General features: G+C 35.1%; 1 protein-coding gene across 11 annotated transcripts in view; it reads right to left on the minus strand.

Annotated features, from left to right (window-relative positions):
• The window catches only part of MIPOL1 (mirror-image polydactyly 1), a 184,127-nt gene that overhangs the window by 91,147 nt on the left and 73,944 nt on the right, over positions 1–19,036 (minus strand). For all 11 annotated transcript variants that reach the window (XM_027637715.1, XM_027637720.1, XM_027637716.1 and 8 more), the window contains one exon: positions 4,305–4,412. In XM_027637715.1, coding sequence (XP_027493516.1) covers positions 4,305–4,412 — 108 coding nt within the window. The remainder of the gene's footprint in view (positions 1–4,304; positions 4,413–19,036) is intronic.

The raw sequence follows: 19,036 nt of genomic DNA on the forward strand, positions 1-19,036 counted from the left end.
TTACAAGTTCTAATGACATCATAATTGGATGGAGTAATCTCATTTAGTCAGTAAAGGGCACCTGATTTGTATAACAACATGAAATAGCCCTCCTGTCCATTTCAAGAGTTTGCCTTCAAAGTACAATTAGTATGTCTCTCTGGTCTTTAAACTAGATTAGCAGCTGCTTTAAGAAGAATATGCCACCTAATTAAAAATTACAAAACAGATCAGACTTGTGGAAAAAAAAAAGTCATCTCTATTTCATTCAAATCCTGTTAAACATTTTCTATACAATTTCACATAAAGTTGTTTCACAAGACTTACTTCCTATTCTTCTTCAACTCAGTAAAGAGGATATACACACTGGCAAAATCCTTATTTTTCTTTAGAGAAAATATATTACTTAAAACTCTGAATTTCAAAATTACACGCTACAAAGCTAACAACAATAAAATGATCAACAACAATATTTAAATACCAATGAAAAAACAGCAATTTTTCAACTTTTCTATGTTTAATTGAATCAGCTATTTCTATGTATTATGGGAATACATTTATCAGAATCAGTAGAGACCAAATGTTAATTATGAAGACCAAGCACAAATGAATAATCTTACATATAGACCCTGACACATTAGAACTGCAAAGCACTCTGCAGATCTTATTTTATGAAAATGTACTAAGAGTGCAAATGTATAGGCCCTTAGGAAGCAATTATCCCTAAAAGATTTAGCTATAATTCAATGTGAAATATTATAAGAGATTTTTAAAAATGGTTTCACAAAGAAGAGGATTATTTTACTTTAACTATGGAAATAGGGGCCCACATGCTTCTCTGAATGACCTCTGTGCAGTTGTGGGCATTGCCTGGAGGGAAGATTTGAAATTGGCCTTTTCAGTCAATTAATACAATCCCCTGTGACCAATAAGAATATAATAAAAATTAGGAGTGCCAGTTTGACATTGTGGGGCTGACTGGGCCACATCACTGTAAGGAATGTTCTATGCAATAAATATATTAAATATGGAAATTTTAAATCACATACTACTAATATGTATGCAGAGATTATTTATGAAGAGCTACCTTCAGCACACAAAGATGTGCAGATGTTATAGGGCACAGAAAGATGAAATGGCACATTATAATGTCTACAGCATGCTTTACGTGTCATATGATCCTCAGGTGCAACATGGGATCTAGGAGTGTAAAAACAAAAGTATGCAAAAGAGTGCTTACATCATCCTTGTTATTTCCAGATCCTGGATCTGGCCAGTTTACTGCCACTACACCTCTCACAGTCTCCCTGCTGCTTTGCCTCATTCCTGACTATGGGCTGCTACTGCCTCAAAGAAGGGGACAGTAGCCCTGTGAGCTAATATATCTAAAAACAAATCTGAAAGCTTGCACCTTTATCTTACCTATTAGACCCTGCATCAGTGGGATGAAATAGGTTTCCTGTGGATTGGTCTTATGCTGTTTTACTTCCAAGCAACTCAATATTATGGGAGAATGCAGAATCATAGAATATTCTGAGTTGGAAGGGACCCACAAGGATCACTGAGTCCAACTCTTAAGTGACAGACCCATACAGGGGATTGAACCCATGACCTTGGCCTTACTACCATCAAGTTTTAACCAACTGAGCTAATCTCAGAGTCTTTAGATGATCTTAAAAAGTAAAAAAGAAATAATAGCCATTGGGTTTGTTGTTAAGTGTACTTCAGAGTCCTACAGAGGTAATGATCTCATTTTTTATCACAAATTTATATGCCATCCTTAATCTAGCTGATCCTGATTACTATATTTTTATCCATTTAAGATTGCAAATATCCCTGCATCATATCTGATGTTTACACTTCTGTTACTCCCCGAAGAACATCTAAAGCAGATCAAATTCCTCATCATTAGAATATGCCTTCTGCCAAACTGAATCAGACAATGTTAATTAAGTTCAAGATAATAGGGAAAATTAAAGATTTTTTTTTGAAAAAACTTTCTTGACAGAAACTGTCCTGGACAGACTCAGAAGAAATACCTGGACTCCTTCTGCTGAACAGGTTAATAACACATAGCACAGTTCCCAGTTTGCCAGTGGAGGTGGTTAAAATAAATGTAGTTCCCTGCATCATGGAGAAAATAGTAGTTTGTTGATATTTACCCTGCATCACAGAGACAAATGGCCTGTCCTATTTCTCTGAAAACCGTCAGATATCCAGAGGGTGATCTATGGTGGACAGGGGACAGGATGGGATGTTTGGGTCTGTACATGTGCTCTGCATGTAGCACTTAAAATAGCCACTGAGTGCATACAAGAGGCAGGAGGTAACAGCTAAGAACAAGAGGGTTTCACAGGGGAGTTGTGTTCCAGGACCCTGCAGTGTGTGACCTTCAGGGGGCTCTGGCTGGATATTTCTTCCTCTGGGAGCTGTGCTGCTGATGGCAGCCAAATGCAGCCAGGTCCAGAGCACTGACAAACGAATTCCTAAGGGAGTCACTGAAATGACTTTCATCTTTACCAGATAGTCTATTTCCCAGGCTGTACTAGACTAAAAATGGGTGATAAGCTTTTCATTTACATGACTGCTTAGGTTAGCATGAAGGCTCATATGCTGTATATCAATATTTCACTGGGGCATTTTAAAGTTTTCAAGGTCAAGAACACAACTTGACCCATCAGCCTTTTAAAAAATACTATAATGGACCTGTCCTTACAGTAGGCAACAGTAAGACGAACTGAGATAAATTCTAAGGAGATACAATATTAAAAAAGGTTCAACTTTACTAAAAATTGAAAAGCATTCCTTTTTTTATCTCCCTAAAAGACTATGACCAATTAACCTCTAACTTCGAAAAATAAAAAAATGCCTGTGACAGCCAGAAATGAAATTCTTTAAAGATTAGGTGCTAGAAGAGCAATATTGGGCTTAGAATGAAATCCTAGTAACACTCTGACCTATCAAGTAATTTCTTGCTCTGAAAATATAATTATTCTGTAAGCATTATGTCAGGCAATATTAAATGTAAAAAGTGTAGTTTAAATAAAACATTTTTTTTCTAACAGAAAGACTCTGTGTATAATATTTTCAATGACACCCAAAAACCACAAGTCAGCATGCAATTAATGAAAAACAATACTACATTTAATAAGTAGCATGCTTGGCAAGCTTTTTCAGTGATACCAGATTCAAAAAAATACTGTTATTGCAGTCAGAAGCAGCCCTAAATGCTTATGACCTCTATTTTGAGTAATCTGCTTTCTGTATTGCACATCTGATTTTATAATATTCACCATAGATTCTGATAGCAATTATAAACCCATGAAATATACAGCATTTGCGTGGCACTCAACCTCTGTCCATTTATTCATTATACTTTTTTTTTTAACTGAAAAATGTCAAACTACACAAGAATTTACTTTTATTCCTACACTTTGCTTCAGTCAAATTGTTGTATGAATAACGATGTTTCCCAAATACAAAGAAAATAGGAAAAGGAGGTAGAGGAATATCTGTCCATAAATGAGATATCCTTGGATCTTACTGTCTAAATCAAACAGTTCTAAAACGACAACACAGTATAAACAGAGTAACTTCAGTATTTATATGTATCTCCACTACCCATAAAAGATTTTTAAGAATATAGGGGTTGAAGAGGTGTGCACAACGCTTGCATATCTTACCTGGCATAGTCTCTTATTCTGGCTAGCGGTGAGATTGCTGGGTATGTAGCTATCAATTCCACTGACATTACAATTTCCCTTTCTCAAAGCAGCAATAACCTGTCACTTTACACTGTCCTTTCTCTGACCCTCTCCCGCCTCTCTGCTCATTTTTATTCTTATTGACAAGACTTATTATTCCTCCTCCCAGTTCCAACTAGCTACCCTTTTGCAAATAGTAGTATCAACTATGTGGTCACTAGTAGTATCGGTCAACAATGTTATTAATATAGCACACACTGCCGGGAGCAGATCAAACAGCCATGCTTTAAAATATTAGTTTTGCAAAGGTACCACGAGGCAAACAGTTGCAGTTTCTTCACCTTATAAAATGCAATATTGCAAGGACAGATCTCAAGAATTCAGTGTTAATTACCAGCCTAATAATTTGGATGATATGTTGTTTTTTTCTTGTTGCATTCAGATGCAAAATAAAATAAAACCATAACAGAAGGGTGCTGTATCTGTGTTTAAAGAAGGGGTTGTTGGCAAACACCATAGCTCACTTCTGCCGAAATGTACACAACAGATATATGCAGCCCAGAAAGCTGGCACCAGGGGCTTACAACCTTAATTTGCCTGCAAGAAGAAATGGAGATTTACCTTCAGAGCACGTTCTTGATTGTTTTCAGCAGTCAGATGTCTCGTGTTGTTTGCTGAAGTCTGGTTCTGCTCTTTCAGATGATGAAGCTCCTGCTCCAGCCGTTTGCACTGCAACGAGGAAAGAATCCCATTAAGTAGAGGAGTGTGGGCATATTTTTTTCAACAAACCAAAAGAATTAACGTAAATCACCCCATCATCATTTCTGCAGAAGTGAAAGCATCTGATAAAAGCAAGTTACAATCCCAGACAGTACTAGAGCTATGTTTTTTTAAATGTTAATCATTATTCAGTTTCTTCCTGGTCCAATAGTATGCTAAAAAAACCAAGTATCAGATAAAGACATTTTGCAGAATGTTGTAAAAAGTCTTAGAAATGTTGAGCTGAATTTCTGCTCTTAGTTGTGCCAATATATGGCTAGATTTTGGCTTTTATGCATTTAGTGGATATAAAGGTAAGAATGCATGCTTTTAGAAGATAAAGCAAATGAAGACCCTCCTTCCAAATCCAGGATCCAGTCTTTTATTGGAATATATACATGTAACTTTTATACTTGCATTTTTTACACTAAGGGGTTACTCTAATTCTGCAATACACACCACATGCTGAAAGAAGTTTTAAGATTGTTTTCTTTAAATATTTAACTTAATTACAAAAAAAAGAAAAAATTAACACTTGCTAGTGTATGCATATACATAACACTTGCTACTCTGTGCACGTATATATATACTTACTGCTGTCTCCTGAGCATCTATTTTAAAGATCTGCAAGTTGTGAGCCAAATTATATTTCTGTTTCTTATGATAACCATAACAGGTCTTGCCCACTTATCTTGGTTTGAAAGAGTAGTTAGATGTCACTGGACAGTTAAATGCCTTATGAAAAAACTGTTTTACAAAAAAAAAGCAAACCAAAATAGATGAAATACCAGGAAGATGTAGGAGAGCAACTGTTAGAACTAGGGGAAAGCACAGTACCAGGAGGTGTATTTTACAACAGCATATTACAAGCAGATAGTTTGGATATCACCACCAAAACCCAAAGCTAATAGACTGTTGGAACAAAAGACAACTAATTGATAAAAATATTTTGATACATACTTTCTGAAAACACTAGTAAGAAAGGAATAAGAATTGGGATATAATAGCAATGCTGCTTCAAATGAAAGACCTGGAAATGTCAGTCTCTTGTGCTATCTCAATGACTGTTGACAACACAGAACTGAACTTCCCATCATGTATGTACACACAACGCATATACAACCTGGACATAGGACAATGACACATGACTCATGTAAACTCTAAAAAAAGAAAATCCGTGAAACAGAAAGCTGAAGGACTGAGGTCTAAGTAAAATAACACAAAATAAGTCCTTAACAATGTATCGCTCATCAGGCATCCATCATAGTATATAAAATAGAATGATCCATTCCTATATTTGAATAAATTTAAAATATTTGTAGAAGCCCAACAATACTATTAAAAATTCAATTCACATATCTGGTTTTGTATTTAATTACTTCTGTTAGAAATTTGAGCTTATTTCTATTAGCATTACCTATTTTAAAAGCAGTGAATTTCTCTGGCCTAGTGCATTCTCTCAGTGTGTGTTGTAAACATTCTTAATGTACAGTATTGGGTTTTTTGCAAGAAAAGAGGAAAAGACACTTTCCCATAGATAGGGAAATACAGAAAAAATGTTAAGATACATCTGATTATATACATTTTTACATATGTGAGATATCTAATGTCTATGTCTATTTTACACCCACAACAAAATCAGAAATTACAGAACCCCAGCTGTAATTTTTCTTCCATATCCAGCATGAAAATTATGTGTTTACAAACATGAAGATGCTAATAAAACTACTGAAGAACTAAACCCAGGTTATGATTCTTTTTCTCTAGCACACATGATCTAAACACCATTAAAAAAATCAATCTACCAGTGTCATTATTATGACACTCTATGTTACATCATGCAGGATCAGCAGACCACTTACTTTTTGCTTTATCAACAATCCTCTTCAAAACAGTCTTTTGGAATGCCCAAATTTGACAACAGTAAATATTATTAAAAATACTAAAATCTCAATTCACCTTTACACTTGAATTTATAATCACACTATTCTCTTGATTCCAAAATATAGGTGAAAATATGCTTAGAGCCAAACCTAGCTACAGTATACCGAAAAAAGATCTTGTGTACAGTGCTGATTGCACAACTAAAGGCATGGATGCAATCTTAATTCTGCTCTCCACTTCTCTCCTGTGAAGACAGGAGAGCGAAACAAACAGCAGCTGTGGGACTCTGGTATCTTGCAGAACACAGAGCATGTACAGTAAAGATGCAACACAAGTAACATAAAATGGATGGGGCTCTTTATCAAGTCAATCTTGACATGACTACATTTACATCAAATTTGCTAACATTTTGTAATTCCTCTTTCATTTCCACTAAGAATGTTGATATCTGAAAAAAACTGTGCATATTCAATCAGCATACTGTATCATTGAAAGAAATGGTGATCTAATTTGATCATTGCACCTAAGTGTTTTAATATGTTCAAACCGATGTATTTAAAGAAGATGTTCTGGTTTATTCTTGGCTGTCTAGGGAGTAAAATCTTCAATTATCCTGTTTGTGAAAGCATTGCAATAATACTCTCAAACAGCAACATTGTGTACGTCTTAGTAAAATTTTATACTTTACAACTTTGATACCTGACCTAGTTTTAAAACATTAAAATAGCATTCTAAAAGCAAGCACTCCTTTTCATAAGAATAAGAACACACGAAATTTTAGTGTAATCTTGCTGTAAAGAAAAGTTTTAAGAACAGAATTTAAAACAATGCAGCCCTTCTATTCATCTGAGCCAACATTTTTTTAATTCTGTGTCACTGGTTGTTAGCAAGGTCCAGTAAAAATAGATGTTTTTTAAAAGAACATGTGTTTTTATTGGTTCACTCCAGGGCTCTAAAATGCCAACAGCTGCAAGTAAGAAACTGGATTTCCTTCCAAAAACATATATAAAAATACTTTTTGGAGCACAGTGAAGAAAAGACATCATCCAACTCAGTACTGGCAAAAAGGAAATGTTGGATGCATCCGTTTAAGAAAGTTGAAAGCTAAAGGAAGTGTTTAATTTAAAATACTATAAATAAGAATGTCTAAATTCTGTTATCTCAAACATGTGAAAACTCACACTTGGGAAAACTTTGAACAGAATTCTCTTAAAGTCAGAGAAAAAATATTTTGAGTAACATAGCCTATCTAAATACTAGATCTGAGTTTTAATGGTGCCCTTAAATTGAAGCTCCCATGAGTTCAACAATTTACGAAACACAGGCTGTTAATTGAGAAAACTGCTTCTCTACCTCCAATACTTTGAGCACATCAAGGAAGATGAGAGCAGTGTAGACACATATCAAAGAGAATATGCCTTGATCAGAACACTAAAGACTTTGCTGAGTAAAGGATACTAAAGCCTCGGAAATAGTAACATATTTTATAAAGGTTTCACACAAACAACTCACTAAGAATTGGCTTTATTGCATGGTCTACTGTGTGCATTCAGAGTTCTGTAGGCAGACAGGCAATACTGAAGACACAAAAGAAACCCCCTCTGAAGCCTGACAAAAGTTTCCTCTCTTCCTTCGAATCCTCATATTTTTCTCTTCTCTTAGCATATTTCCCTCAAAAAGTCTCCTACCTTAGCTAGTCTGACTCAGGTGATAATGTACTTGACAGACAGTGAACCTCGTTAACCCTACTCCAACAAGTGTTCCTTGAGCAACCATCACTGCCCCACTGTACAGTTGTCATTACATCATCATCCATTCCCCGCAACTGGCACTCAGTCATCTCTTTAACTGTATTTCCACCATGATACTCTTCTAAATACATTCAGTCTTTTGAAACAAATACCTCTGTATTCAGCACAGGATACAGCACAAGCAGCTAAGGCACAAAATGAAAAGCAAAACAGGTAATGTACGAAAAGGCTGGGAAGAGATTCAGACAGGAAAACTATGACAGACGGCAAGTCTATTCTTCCCTCCCATCTTAAAATTTAAACTGTTAGGCTACTCGCAAGTCTTTTTTTAATGAACATCAGGTAACATGATTCAGCAGAACAAGGATGCTTGTGAGAGGCACCAGTTCAAGCTGCAGTGGGTGCTGACCCCTTTCAGTAACTTTCCAGGTGGGAGTATTGGAATGCCACAGGGAAAATCCAGACAAATTGCAAAAAGGAGCACCTGCTAAAAGGAACACTGATGAAGAGGTCAAGAAGTGCAGCAGGAGAATATCACTGAATAAAGCCAATGAGGCTCACCCAGAAAGAGACTGTTAAAAGATAGCCCCAGTTCCAGTTACATAAAAGGAGTAAAGATGGTTAACAATGAATCAAGTATTTCAGAAGATAGAAAAATCAATGCAGAAAACCACTTAATAGTGTTTGGCCTTTACTAGAAAATGAGGTTGCATTAACATATCAAACATAACTTTAGCACTTGTATAAATAAATCATCTTTAACATGCTGTCAGTTTTCCAGCATTTTCTTCAACTTGTACCTATAACATGTTAACATGGTGTTATGGGGCCTGCCACATCTACACAGATTTTTGATCATTATTTAACATGATTCTTCAGTGAGGTGTTCTGAAAGTAAAAGGTACAGACATTACACAAAGGTAAAGAAAAATCTGCAACCCATTGGAGAAATAATGTTAGTAGGGACAAAGACGGAATACAGCAAAGTATTAAGATCAAGCAGAACAACTCCCTACCCCCAACCATTTGGTCCCTGTGTAGTTTGTTTGTATGATGACAACATCTATCCCTAGAGGCCTCATGAAGAAGCATGTTTAAGTCTGCACTACTTAGTTTGGTCCAACAGGCTTTCAAAGAGACATAAATGTTTTGCTACACCAGGGTCCCTAGCTCTCATCTCACTGAACTAGATGGTCATGTCAGGTGAATTTCTCATTTGGTATTTCAGCACAGATTTGACCCAGGGAACTATACCGTTACTCTCCCTGGCTCAGGAAGCAACAGTTAAAGCTGAATATAACAGAAAACCATAACATTTCCTTACTACAAATGCAGTCCTAGTGGCTATTTAATCCTGTTACATCTATATTTGCTTTTAATATCACTATATGGTATTTAATGTTTTCCATTGCCTTTCATTAAAAGGAATCCAAACTAACCTCTCCTGAACTTATGGCAATATGCTAGAGAAAAAAAAGAGTCAGCACATTATGCCATTTATATACTAGGGGAAAAAAAAAGGAATTGATTTGTCTCTGTTATTACAGGTATGAGGGTCAAAGTCTAATAAAACGAATGTAGTAAGAGGAGGCAAAATTCTGCACAAAGTTCTTTCCTGAATTCTGAATTATATTTGATTGTCTCATCCAATTATTACATAAAAAAGATAGTGCTTCATGAGAATACGTTTGTTCATCTAGAGTCCTTATCAAAACCTGCAATTCTTACAACCTTAAGAATCAGCACTGTCATAAACACACAAGACTCCACTGAGGAGCTTGCTGAAAAAAGGGACAGTACCTGGGTGGATGCACTGCAATATGCTTGCCCTGTTCCTGTACTGTTCCTGAAGCCCAGGTATTGGCAGTGTGAGGTCAGGATGGCGATCTTCGGTCTGATCCAGTCAGTCTTATGTGGCCTCCGGAGTTTCAAAATAGATCTTATACATTACCACAGCCTCCCACGAATAGCTTAATTCCGTAATTAAACTTAAGGTAACATATTTTTATTCAATTCACAAAAAAATCAACAGTGAGTGCTAAGTCACTTACTCTGGGTCAGCCAGTGCATAATGATTTCATCGCATATCAGTGTCTTCATTTCAACATTCTGCGGACTTTTATGGATGAAGACCTTGCTGAACTGGGATCTTTACTGAAGTATTGTGCAATAAAAATAACCTAGTTCCTACTGAATAACTTGGGAAAATATTTTACATCCTCCAAATTATGGGAAAGGAGGAGTCCATCTGAGTGGCAGAACTATTTTCCAACATGCATTCTTCCTTTATGCATTTTAAGCAAAATTCTCATCAGCAAAGTAAATGACACACCATATCTTGTTGGAAAATGTATCAATACCACCGAAAGATGAGTTTATGGGATACTGAGATCCTACTACTATACAGCATAATACTTTCAGAAGTGATAAAGTGCATCTAGATTTTGAAATCAGTTAACATATATTTACTACAATAAACAACTGAAGTATAAATAATTATTCTAGACACAAAACATGACAAAGATGAAGAAACAAAGCTACTTTTTACATGTTATATTTTTAAGTCATCATCTGTTGAAACCTGATTACAATAAAAAACCACGCGAAGCAAACAAAACCAATTCAACTGATTCTTCTCTTAGTCGATTATTTTATTCACCTTTTTTACTTTGTTTATAATGATCTGTACTTCAGACTAGCTCCCAGTTCAAAGATGCCAAATGGAAAGCAAGTATTCTCACTTTGACAGCCCCCTTCTCTCCCCCTCCCCTCAATATTTTTTTTTTGAACAGTCTGCCCCTTGTCCCAAATTCATCACAATTTCTGGAGAGGCAAATGTCTTGCGCCACTTGGATGCTGTACACTCTTTCCTTTGCAGACAAAAATAATACCGAAGTCATCCAGTCAAAACACAAACCAACCTTTGGTGTCACTGTGAATTATGTACTTTGAACTGCAGATGTTTGGAAGCACTTATATTTATATAAATAAAAGTTGTCCTTTTTCTTCTAAAGTAATAATTTTAAAGAAAATAAAGAAATAAATGAGTTTCTAAATAATAATCACTAGCAACATTTTTCCATTAAATTATAATTTTGAATTAAGGTTTTCTAAACTCTGAAAGAAATGATTTCTCTTCAAAGTTTTGGCAAACCATCAACAAATGTGTTTAAATGATTATTTATACAATGCCCAGCAGCTTAAAACTACTGGGATTTCAAGAAAGAGAAGTGTTTTTGTAGCGCTTAGGCCTCAGAAACATATGCATCTTTAAAAATTTATATTCTATTAGTCAGAGAAACACTTAAATGTAAATACTTTTTTTTCAGCAGTGCAATGGTGTCCTGCTTCAAAAAGCTACAAAAAGAAATACAAACGAAACAGTTTTGTTATCTTTTTCACTATAAGTCAGTTGCAACCTGTAGCACTAAGGCAGATAATACAGTGTAGGCATGACTTATTTTCCTCCTACCATTCCTTTCCCTCTCTATTTCTGAACACTTCCAATGCAGCAAAACAAGCTTAGAGGAACTGTAAGTGCACAGTAAGACATTCAGAAAATTTAGACAATAAAGTTTAGTTGTTTATATGGTTCATATTAATGACCCTTAGATGTGCAGCTATTCCACAATGCCACTCAACTGCATTCTCTATATATTCTTATTTCCTTGCAGCGATGATATTTCAAAGACCAAGACAACCCTGATCTACTTCTCAGTGAGTTCAGCACACACAGACTTTCCTAATCAATGACACTCATTAGAAAAAATGTGCAAGAAATAGAGAAAGGAAAATACGAAGTTCTCGAGCTATAGGTGATTCACAGGTCATTCAAGCAGGGTTCCTGTGCTGGCTGTGCCACTGGATGACTACAGCTCTGCTAACAGGGGCTGCTGGCAGATTCCTGATCTGCAGGAGCAAACAAACACAAGAGCTCTTGAAGCCACGTAACTGGGTCACCTTCACATTTTCCTGTATTCATTGCATGTAAGTTAACAAACTTACCTCACCTCTGAGTTGTTTCTAATCAAAATATAAACCCTGTAACCTGGAGTCAAACATTTATTCGTGAGGCTGTACTGGGTCTGAAATTAAGCAAAAATGCATTCAACTAACCTAGGAGTGTTTTTTCCCTAATTGCCAGTCATATATAAATAAGCGACTTCTGTTTTACATGGAAGTCACATTATTAATTTAATTTTTTAATTTCATGCCTATAAGTCTAATAAATAATGTATAAACTAAGTATGTAAGCAGATGAGTAGTACAAAAGTAGTATGCCTGCTCACACACACACTCCACTGCAGAGTTTTAGAAACAGGAGACACTGCCACTCTACAATGAACTTAGAATTTGCTTAAGAGTGTGTGATATTCAAAAGCAAAGGAAATTACGAATACTCCCAAATAATTCAGCAAATGGAAAATATTAATTAAAATTTTACCATAAGATGGAAAAAGCACTCGAGTCAAGATTCTCTTTTTAAAATAATAACAAAATTATAAAAAAGGAAGTCTTTATTAGATAAATTCTAAGTCATTGAATAAAGATCTGCAAATATAATAATACATAGACTAGGAACACAAATTTCAGATGCCATGAACTATATTTTTAATAACTATTTTATTTTTTATTTTATCTATCCTCTTTCATTGCTGAAAGGAGGAAACATAAGTCCTCCCTCTCCGACTTCTTTAGTCTCTCCCGCCTTCAAATGCAGCATCTTTCCTTCTGTTTTTTGCATGGTAAAATAAATGAACATACACATACTCTAATTCTCAATTCTCATCTTGGTCTGGTTAAGTTTCACTCCACTGCACTATCTCATTTTTGTCTACATTTTCGCTTCATCTTGTTCCCATACCTGTTCTCTTTATTATGTAATTCTTCTCAATAACTCTTCTTTTATTTACTTATGTTATAACTCCCGGTAAACACTGACTAATCACTTTTTCCAACACTTAAATCAGTTTAGTAAATAGGAATTTCTTGTTTTATAGGATGAAAAATTAGCAGAGAAAGTTTAAGAATCTTAATCAATTGATAAGATCATGTCAGAACTTGATTACTACACCCAAAACCTTTGCTTTACTGACTTGACCAAATGACATGGAGCTTTTGCTTCCTGTGGCCACATGTTTTGCTGGTTCCTCAGAAGAGTAGTCAGCTCCACTACAATCAGATGGCCTATGGCCAAGAGACAGCTTGTCAAACATCTGACACAACACACCATGACAGAAAGCTGACAATTGCTTTTGTTTAAAGCCTTTCCGTCACCCCCACTGAATAATACCCAGTGTTGGTTCTCAAACAATATATATAATGGAATAGAGGTAGTGAAAATGTGAAAGGTGTATGAAAAGGAGAAATTTTAGAACCATTCATAGCCTAATCTTCCAAAAGAACTAGAAATTAGGAATCTGATTTGCAGATATAAGCAAGGCACTCAGCTGTTGACAGAGGTATGTTTTTAGAAAGTGCAACCTTGTTTAATTGAATGTAACCAATATCAGTTGACAAGAAAACAAAATTTGGTAAGCAATCTGTCATTCTAATGAGCTGGTTTTCAAATAATCTTCAATGGATTTTTGTAAAATCCATATGCAAACAAGGCTATTGCTGAAACATTAAGTTGGCATTTACTGCACCAAAGGACAGGAACACTTCTGGTCCATCTTTAAATATCATCACATTTTCAAGAAAACAGTATCATGGATCACTATATAGATGCCAGAGTTTAAAAATCTATTTATTCAGATATTGCAATCATGGGATTGCAGGTGTTCCTTGTAGTACCCACTATCTGTTTATCCCTATAAATTTTGTATTCTCAGTTGAGCCATCAGTTGCTTAAGTGGCAGTTCTTCAATTTTTTCTTGTGTATAATATGTCCAGACAGAACTTCTTTAATGTGTAACAAAAGCTACTCTAAACCAGAGATTATCACAAACTAAAACAGCCTTCACATAGGTAAAAGCAAAAACCTCTGCAGATATGTCAGGGACAAGAAACACTTTTTGAATAAATGATCTGAATCTGTACTATTTGCTCTTTCTCCATGGATTTTTAGAAAACTTTGATACTAAAGAACATAACTATCTGAAAGCAATATTAATGTCAGCGTTTTAACGGTCTGAGAACAGGCGTGAAAATGCAGTAACTAATCATAAATCTTCAAATATTTATTGTGAAATCAGTTTTTGCCTCATCAATACAGAGATCTAGGTAACAGCAAATATATCATATTGTATTTCAGACATGTTTTCCAATTTGTTTATATGCACTGAAAAGTAGAATAAAAATATCTTTAAAAAATCAAGAAATAAATCAGCTTTGAAAAAGCATAAAATAAATCATTCATAGAAGACAAAGGCACCCCACAAAAAAAATTTAAGAAAGTAAACAAAAGTTCTGCAAAACTAAAACAAACCCACATATTTAGAAATTATGTATTGCTCAGAATACAGAAACATCTGTATGATTTTTGGTACAGGAATAAGTAGTTCAATCTGAAGATTTTACCTCTGTAAAATTAGCTTTAGCTTCACTGAGGTGTTTTACAGAGATCAGTGTGACAAGCTACCCAAATAGATGCACCCTTCTCAAGTGGACTGACCCTGCACCTTTGAATTGACAGCCACCTAACAGCTTTCAGATATGTTACGGGAAAACAGAAATGCTTAAACCTAAAATCAGCTGCCTTTAACATGTGTGATTACCAACACTGTTCTCTCTCCTCCTGGCAATTCCATCCCTCATGTACAGAGCGTAGGACACCCTAAGGAGAAAAAAAATTAAGAAAAACACGAAGATAGAAGAATGTTATGACAACTTGTAAAAGCAAAGTGATGGGTCTGCCTGCCAACACAAACAAAATGGGTAAAATGCACGACTACTGCTGAGAAGAGTCTGGATGCCATAGAAGACACTGTACATGATAAAGAGAATATGTAAGGAGAGACACAGTTGCTGGCTATCTCTGCAGCAGAAAGCAGGCTGATGTGACTATTTAGCACAAGGGATTAACAATGATTTTGCTTTTTCTTCTTGGAGACTGGCACTGGATGCTCTCATTTTCAAACTGAGATTTTCAAGACTCATTTTTCAGACTGAGATACAGTTGAAATCCTAAAATTTTGATTGTGAATGAGACCCCAAGCAATGAAGCTGAAAAAACCCCTGCAGATTAAAGAAGAAAACTTTGTCTTAAAGCTACGTAAGATGAAGGAGTTAAATTCACAGAGAGGCCTCGTGTTCACTCCTGTCCTGAACATAACCCAGCAGAGCACTTTCAGGCAAAACAGAGTGAAAACTATTGTTTCCTAACATTGCTGGGATCTGTAATACAATCTCTGAGGTATAAAATTCCTCATCATGATTACAACATGACTTGGAAGGAAATCTTACCTATTGAACAAGTCATCTCATGAGACATCTAGGAACAAAGTGTTCAGAGGAATTCTTCTCTTTACTCTGTTTTTTGGGGTTTATCTAAACTTTAGTAATACTTCTGCCAACAGCAGAGAAAGGTGTTACAGCTAATTAAGAAATAAGCAACTCAGCATAACTGAAAGATGACCAGTAACTGCTGCATAACTTTGGTTAATATACTTAGATTTACATGTTTATAGCTGCTAATTCAGTAATTAGAGGTAATGTTAAAATTTCCTCCTCTCTCAAAAGATAGTTATCAATTCTATGCTATCAACAATATAAAATATACATTCATAAGCACTACTGTCGATTACCCTGCATCAGTACATTACACCAATGAAAGACCCTGTAGTTAGCCACTGTAATCTCTATTTCTAAAAACTCCAGAACTTCAAAAAGTTGTCATACTTTTATGATTTAATACTGTTCTTCAGCCACATTAATTTTTTTTCTTATAGCTACAAGTATTATACTTTTAAAACAGTCACAGCTTCTTAAGGGTCTTTAAGTATTTCTACGTATTTGAATTGTGTAATTTAAAAAAATATTTTCAATACAAAAGGAAACTATAAACCAAAATGATATTTTGTGCTTCATATTCAACAATAAATCAAAAACATCACTGAAAAGAATGACAACAAAGCATTAACAACAGAAAGCATTAAAAAGTTCCCTGACAACAGCATCTTAGAATCACATGCAGATTACAATAGGAAAGCCTGTCCTTCATTTGCAATAGAGGGTAATGGAAGCTAAATTTTTCTTGTTCTCAAGCAACTCAGCTTGAAAAATAATTAACAGTGAATAAACAGAACATGGAAAAGAGGCTAAATCCTAGATACTCACAATCTGAAGCACGAAACAGTAAAGCCATACAACAAACAAAAGTAGGCATACTTGGTGAACCAGACATAGATAAGTTAATGCAACTGTGAAATCTCTATTTCATAAAGAGAATATTGACAGATTTTCTTGTTCTTTTTTTTTTTTTTTGTCAGGATCATTACAGGCTTTAGACCAGAATATGTAAAATAACCTCATCCAGCCTACGGACTTGCAAAATTTGATTAATAGCTTCACAACGAAAAAAAAAAAGATCACAAGACCAAAGCCAGAGGGAAAATTGCTGTTGTTGTAACTGTTACCTGTTCATTTAAAACAATTAAAAATCTGGAAATAAATGGAACTAACAAAAAATTTTTAAGGCCCATATTTCAGTCATAATCATCTACTATTCTGTTGAAAATGAATAATCAGCTTATCATTATAACAATTTTTCCTTCCCCTGTTACTGCCAGACCTAAACTTCCTTACTCATCTCCTCTCTTTACTGCTTAACACACATGCTGAATAGTAAAGATGACTGTGGAGGGTATTGCAGTGCTGGAAGAGAGGTCAATATTTCATTTTAGGGACTCTGGAAAAAAATAAATTAAGTCAACAAAAAGTAGCTCCATTCATTCTTGCTAGCTCCACATCTCACAATATTGTTAGTCAATTAGTGATGCTGTGAAGTGGTATGATCAGCAATATCGTTTGGCTGCTATTCTTTGAAGATATCTCCACTGGACAATTAAATCCAAACTTCACATTCTCTACGTCATTTTCTTTGCAGTCTATGCTACTAGTTTGAAACCTATTTCTCCTCAAAGGAACCAAGTTCATTTATATCTCCAGGACAGGACCAAAATCTTCATCAGAAAAGTCTGAATATAAAGTAGTGTAACAATTTTCAGAGGAAAAATTCTGAATACAAACATACTAGAATACTTTCTCCAAGAACATTGATAGCTTCTATTTCCCTATTTCTCTTAATATATCTGATTCTCCTTCTTGAAATCATCTCACTTTATCCTGAATTTCAGGTACACAATTTGCATGCTACCTTGCACTGAGGGTGCAATTTGTAATTTTTCTCACCTCTCTGTACTTACTATGCTTCGTTCTGCCCCATGGAGTGCTATCTTGAGAACACGAACGGGATTCTTTTTGGCCTGGTGCACTCTGGCACAAATATTCAGTCCACAGGACTTGACTACAGCTAGTCCAATGTAAAAAAACAGACAAACAAAAAAACCAACCCAAACCAACAATAACAAAAGAGGAACAGCCCACTTTTCCAAGGGGTTAATGTAGATATCAGATGCTGAGAATTATTTCATACTCCAGATCCACAACTATTTGTTCACACTACTTGCTAATAGAGACATAATAAACCGCAAAACTGCAAATATGAACATTCAAGAAGTGTGAAGTGGGGAAAAGCAAGTGAACACATATGTCAGGCATATTAACATTTTCAGACTTCATGGTAATTATAAGTATGAAACACAAAAATCTTGTTTGTCACGTATCAAAAGAATTTTTATGCAAACTCATCTGTGTATCCAAAATAACGAAGCAGTTTTGCATAAAGCTACCTCAGTAAGTTGCCTAAGGAAACCAGTTTTTCATACAAAGTACACAGTCGCATTTTATTTTTTTCAATTTTTAAGAAAATCCAATGTTTTATCCAGCAGTAAGCAAACTGAAATCTGATTCAACACTCAATACCTAACTTGCAACTGTGAAGTGTCAATTATTGTGGAAAACTTATTCAGGGTACCTCTACAATAGATTTGGTACCTTTAGACCTTACTGCACGCACAGCGATCCAGTCCCCTCTTCAGAGGGAATACTACTTGAATTCTGCTTCTATCACATTAGAAATTTCCTCTATGGGTTGCTGCTACTGAAACAGGTGATCAATAAGCATACAAAACATTTTTGGTCTCTTTCATCCTAGGGTTTTGACATTAAATATTTAAATTAATTCTAGAAATTGGTTTGGAAGTCTAAGCTATGTGAATCTAAAGCTTAGCACCTTGATAGATGAGTCAAATGGCAATTAATGGAACAAGTTGATATGCAAATTTACTGTCATTTTCAAAGGGGTGAGGAGTGTCTAGGTAGTGAAGAGAAGATGAATGTTCAACTGGAAATTCATTAAAGTTTACAATTAAACACATCGAGCTTGATCATGCCCTCAAATACTATGCAGACATGTATTTTCTGAATTCTGCACAACACACTGTTTGCAGAGGAACAACAGGTGATTTAACAATGCAAACAATGATGTGTCTCAGGGCATCATTCAGTCAAAACCTTATGGCAGTAAAAAGAAGAAATGTAGTATCAATTAAAATTTTACTTCAAAAGCTCAAAAAGACAAGCCATAATCCCTCTCTTCAAGGAAACACTGCATTAACATTTACATATTTACTCATAATTAGTATTCATGGAATAAATATAAAAGTTCAGTATAAGAGCTCCTTAAGGTAATTTCTTCATATCCTCCTCTACCTCTACTAATGACCTACCATCTGAACTGCAGAATATATTGACTCAAAAACTACAAGATCTCATGAAACCAAAGATCTGTTGCAGTCTAAACTAAGGAATAAGTTGAAAAATACTTGCTTTATCTAGTGAAATTCTAACTTCAGTGAAACCAAAGAGAGTTTCATGTCCTATTAATAGATACCT

This window comes from Corapipo altera, unplaced genomic scaffold (genome assembly GCF_003945725.1).
Source record: "Corapipo altera isolate COAL_440 unplaced genomic scaffold, ASM394572v1 23, whole genome shotgun sequence".
In the NCBI taxonomy this organism is placed as follows: Eukaryota; Metazoa; Chordata; class Aves; order Passeriformes; family Pipridae; genus Corapipo; species Corapipo altera.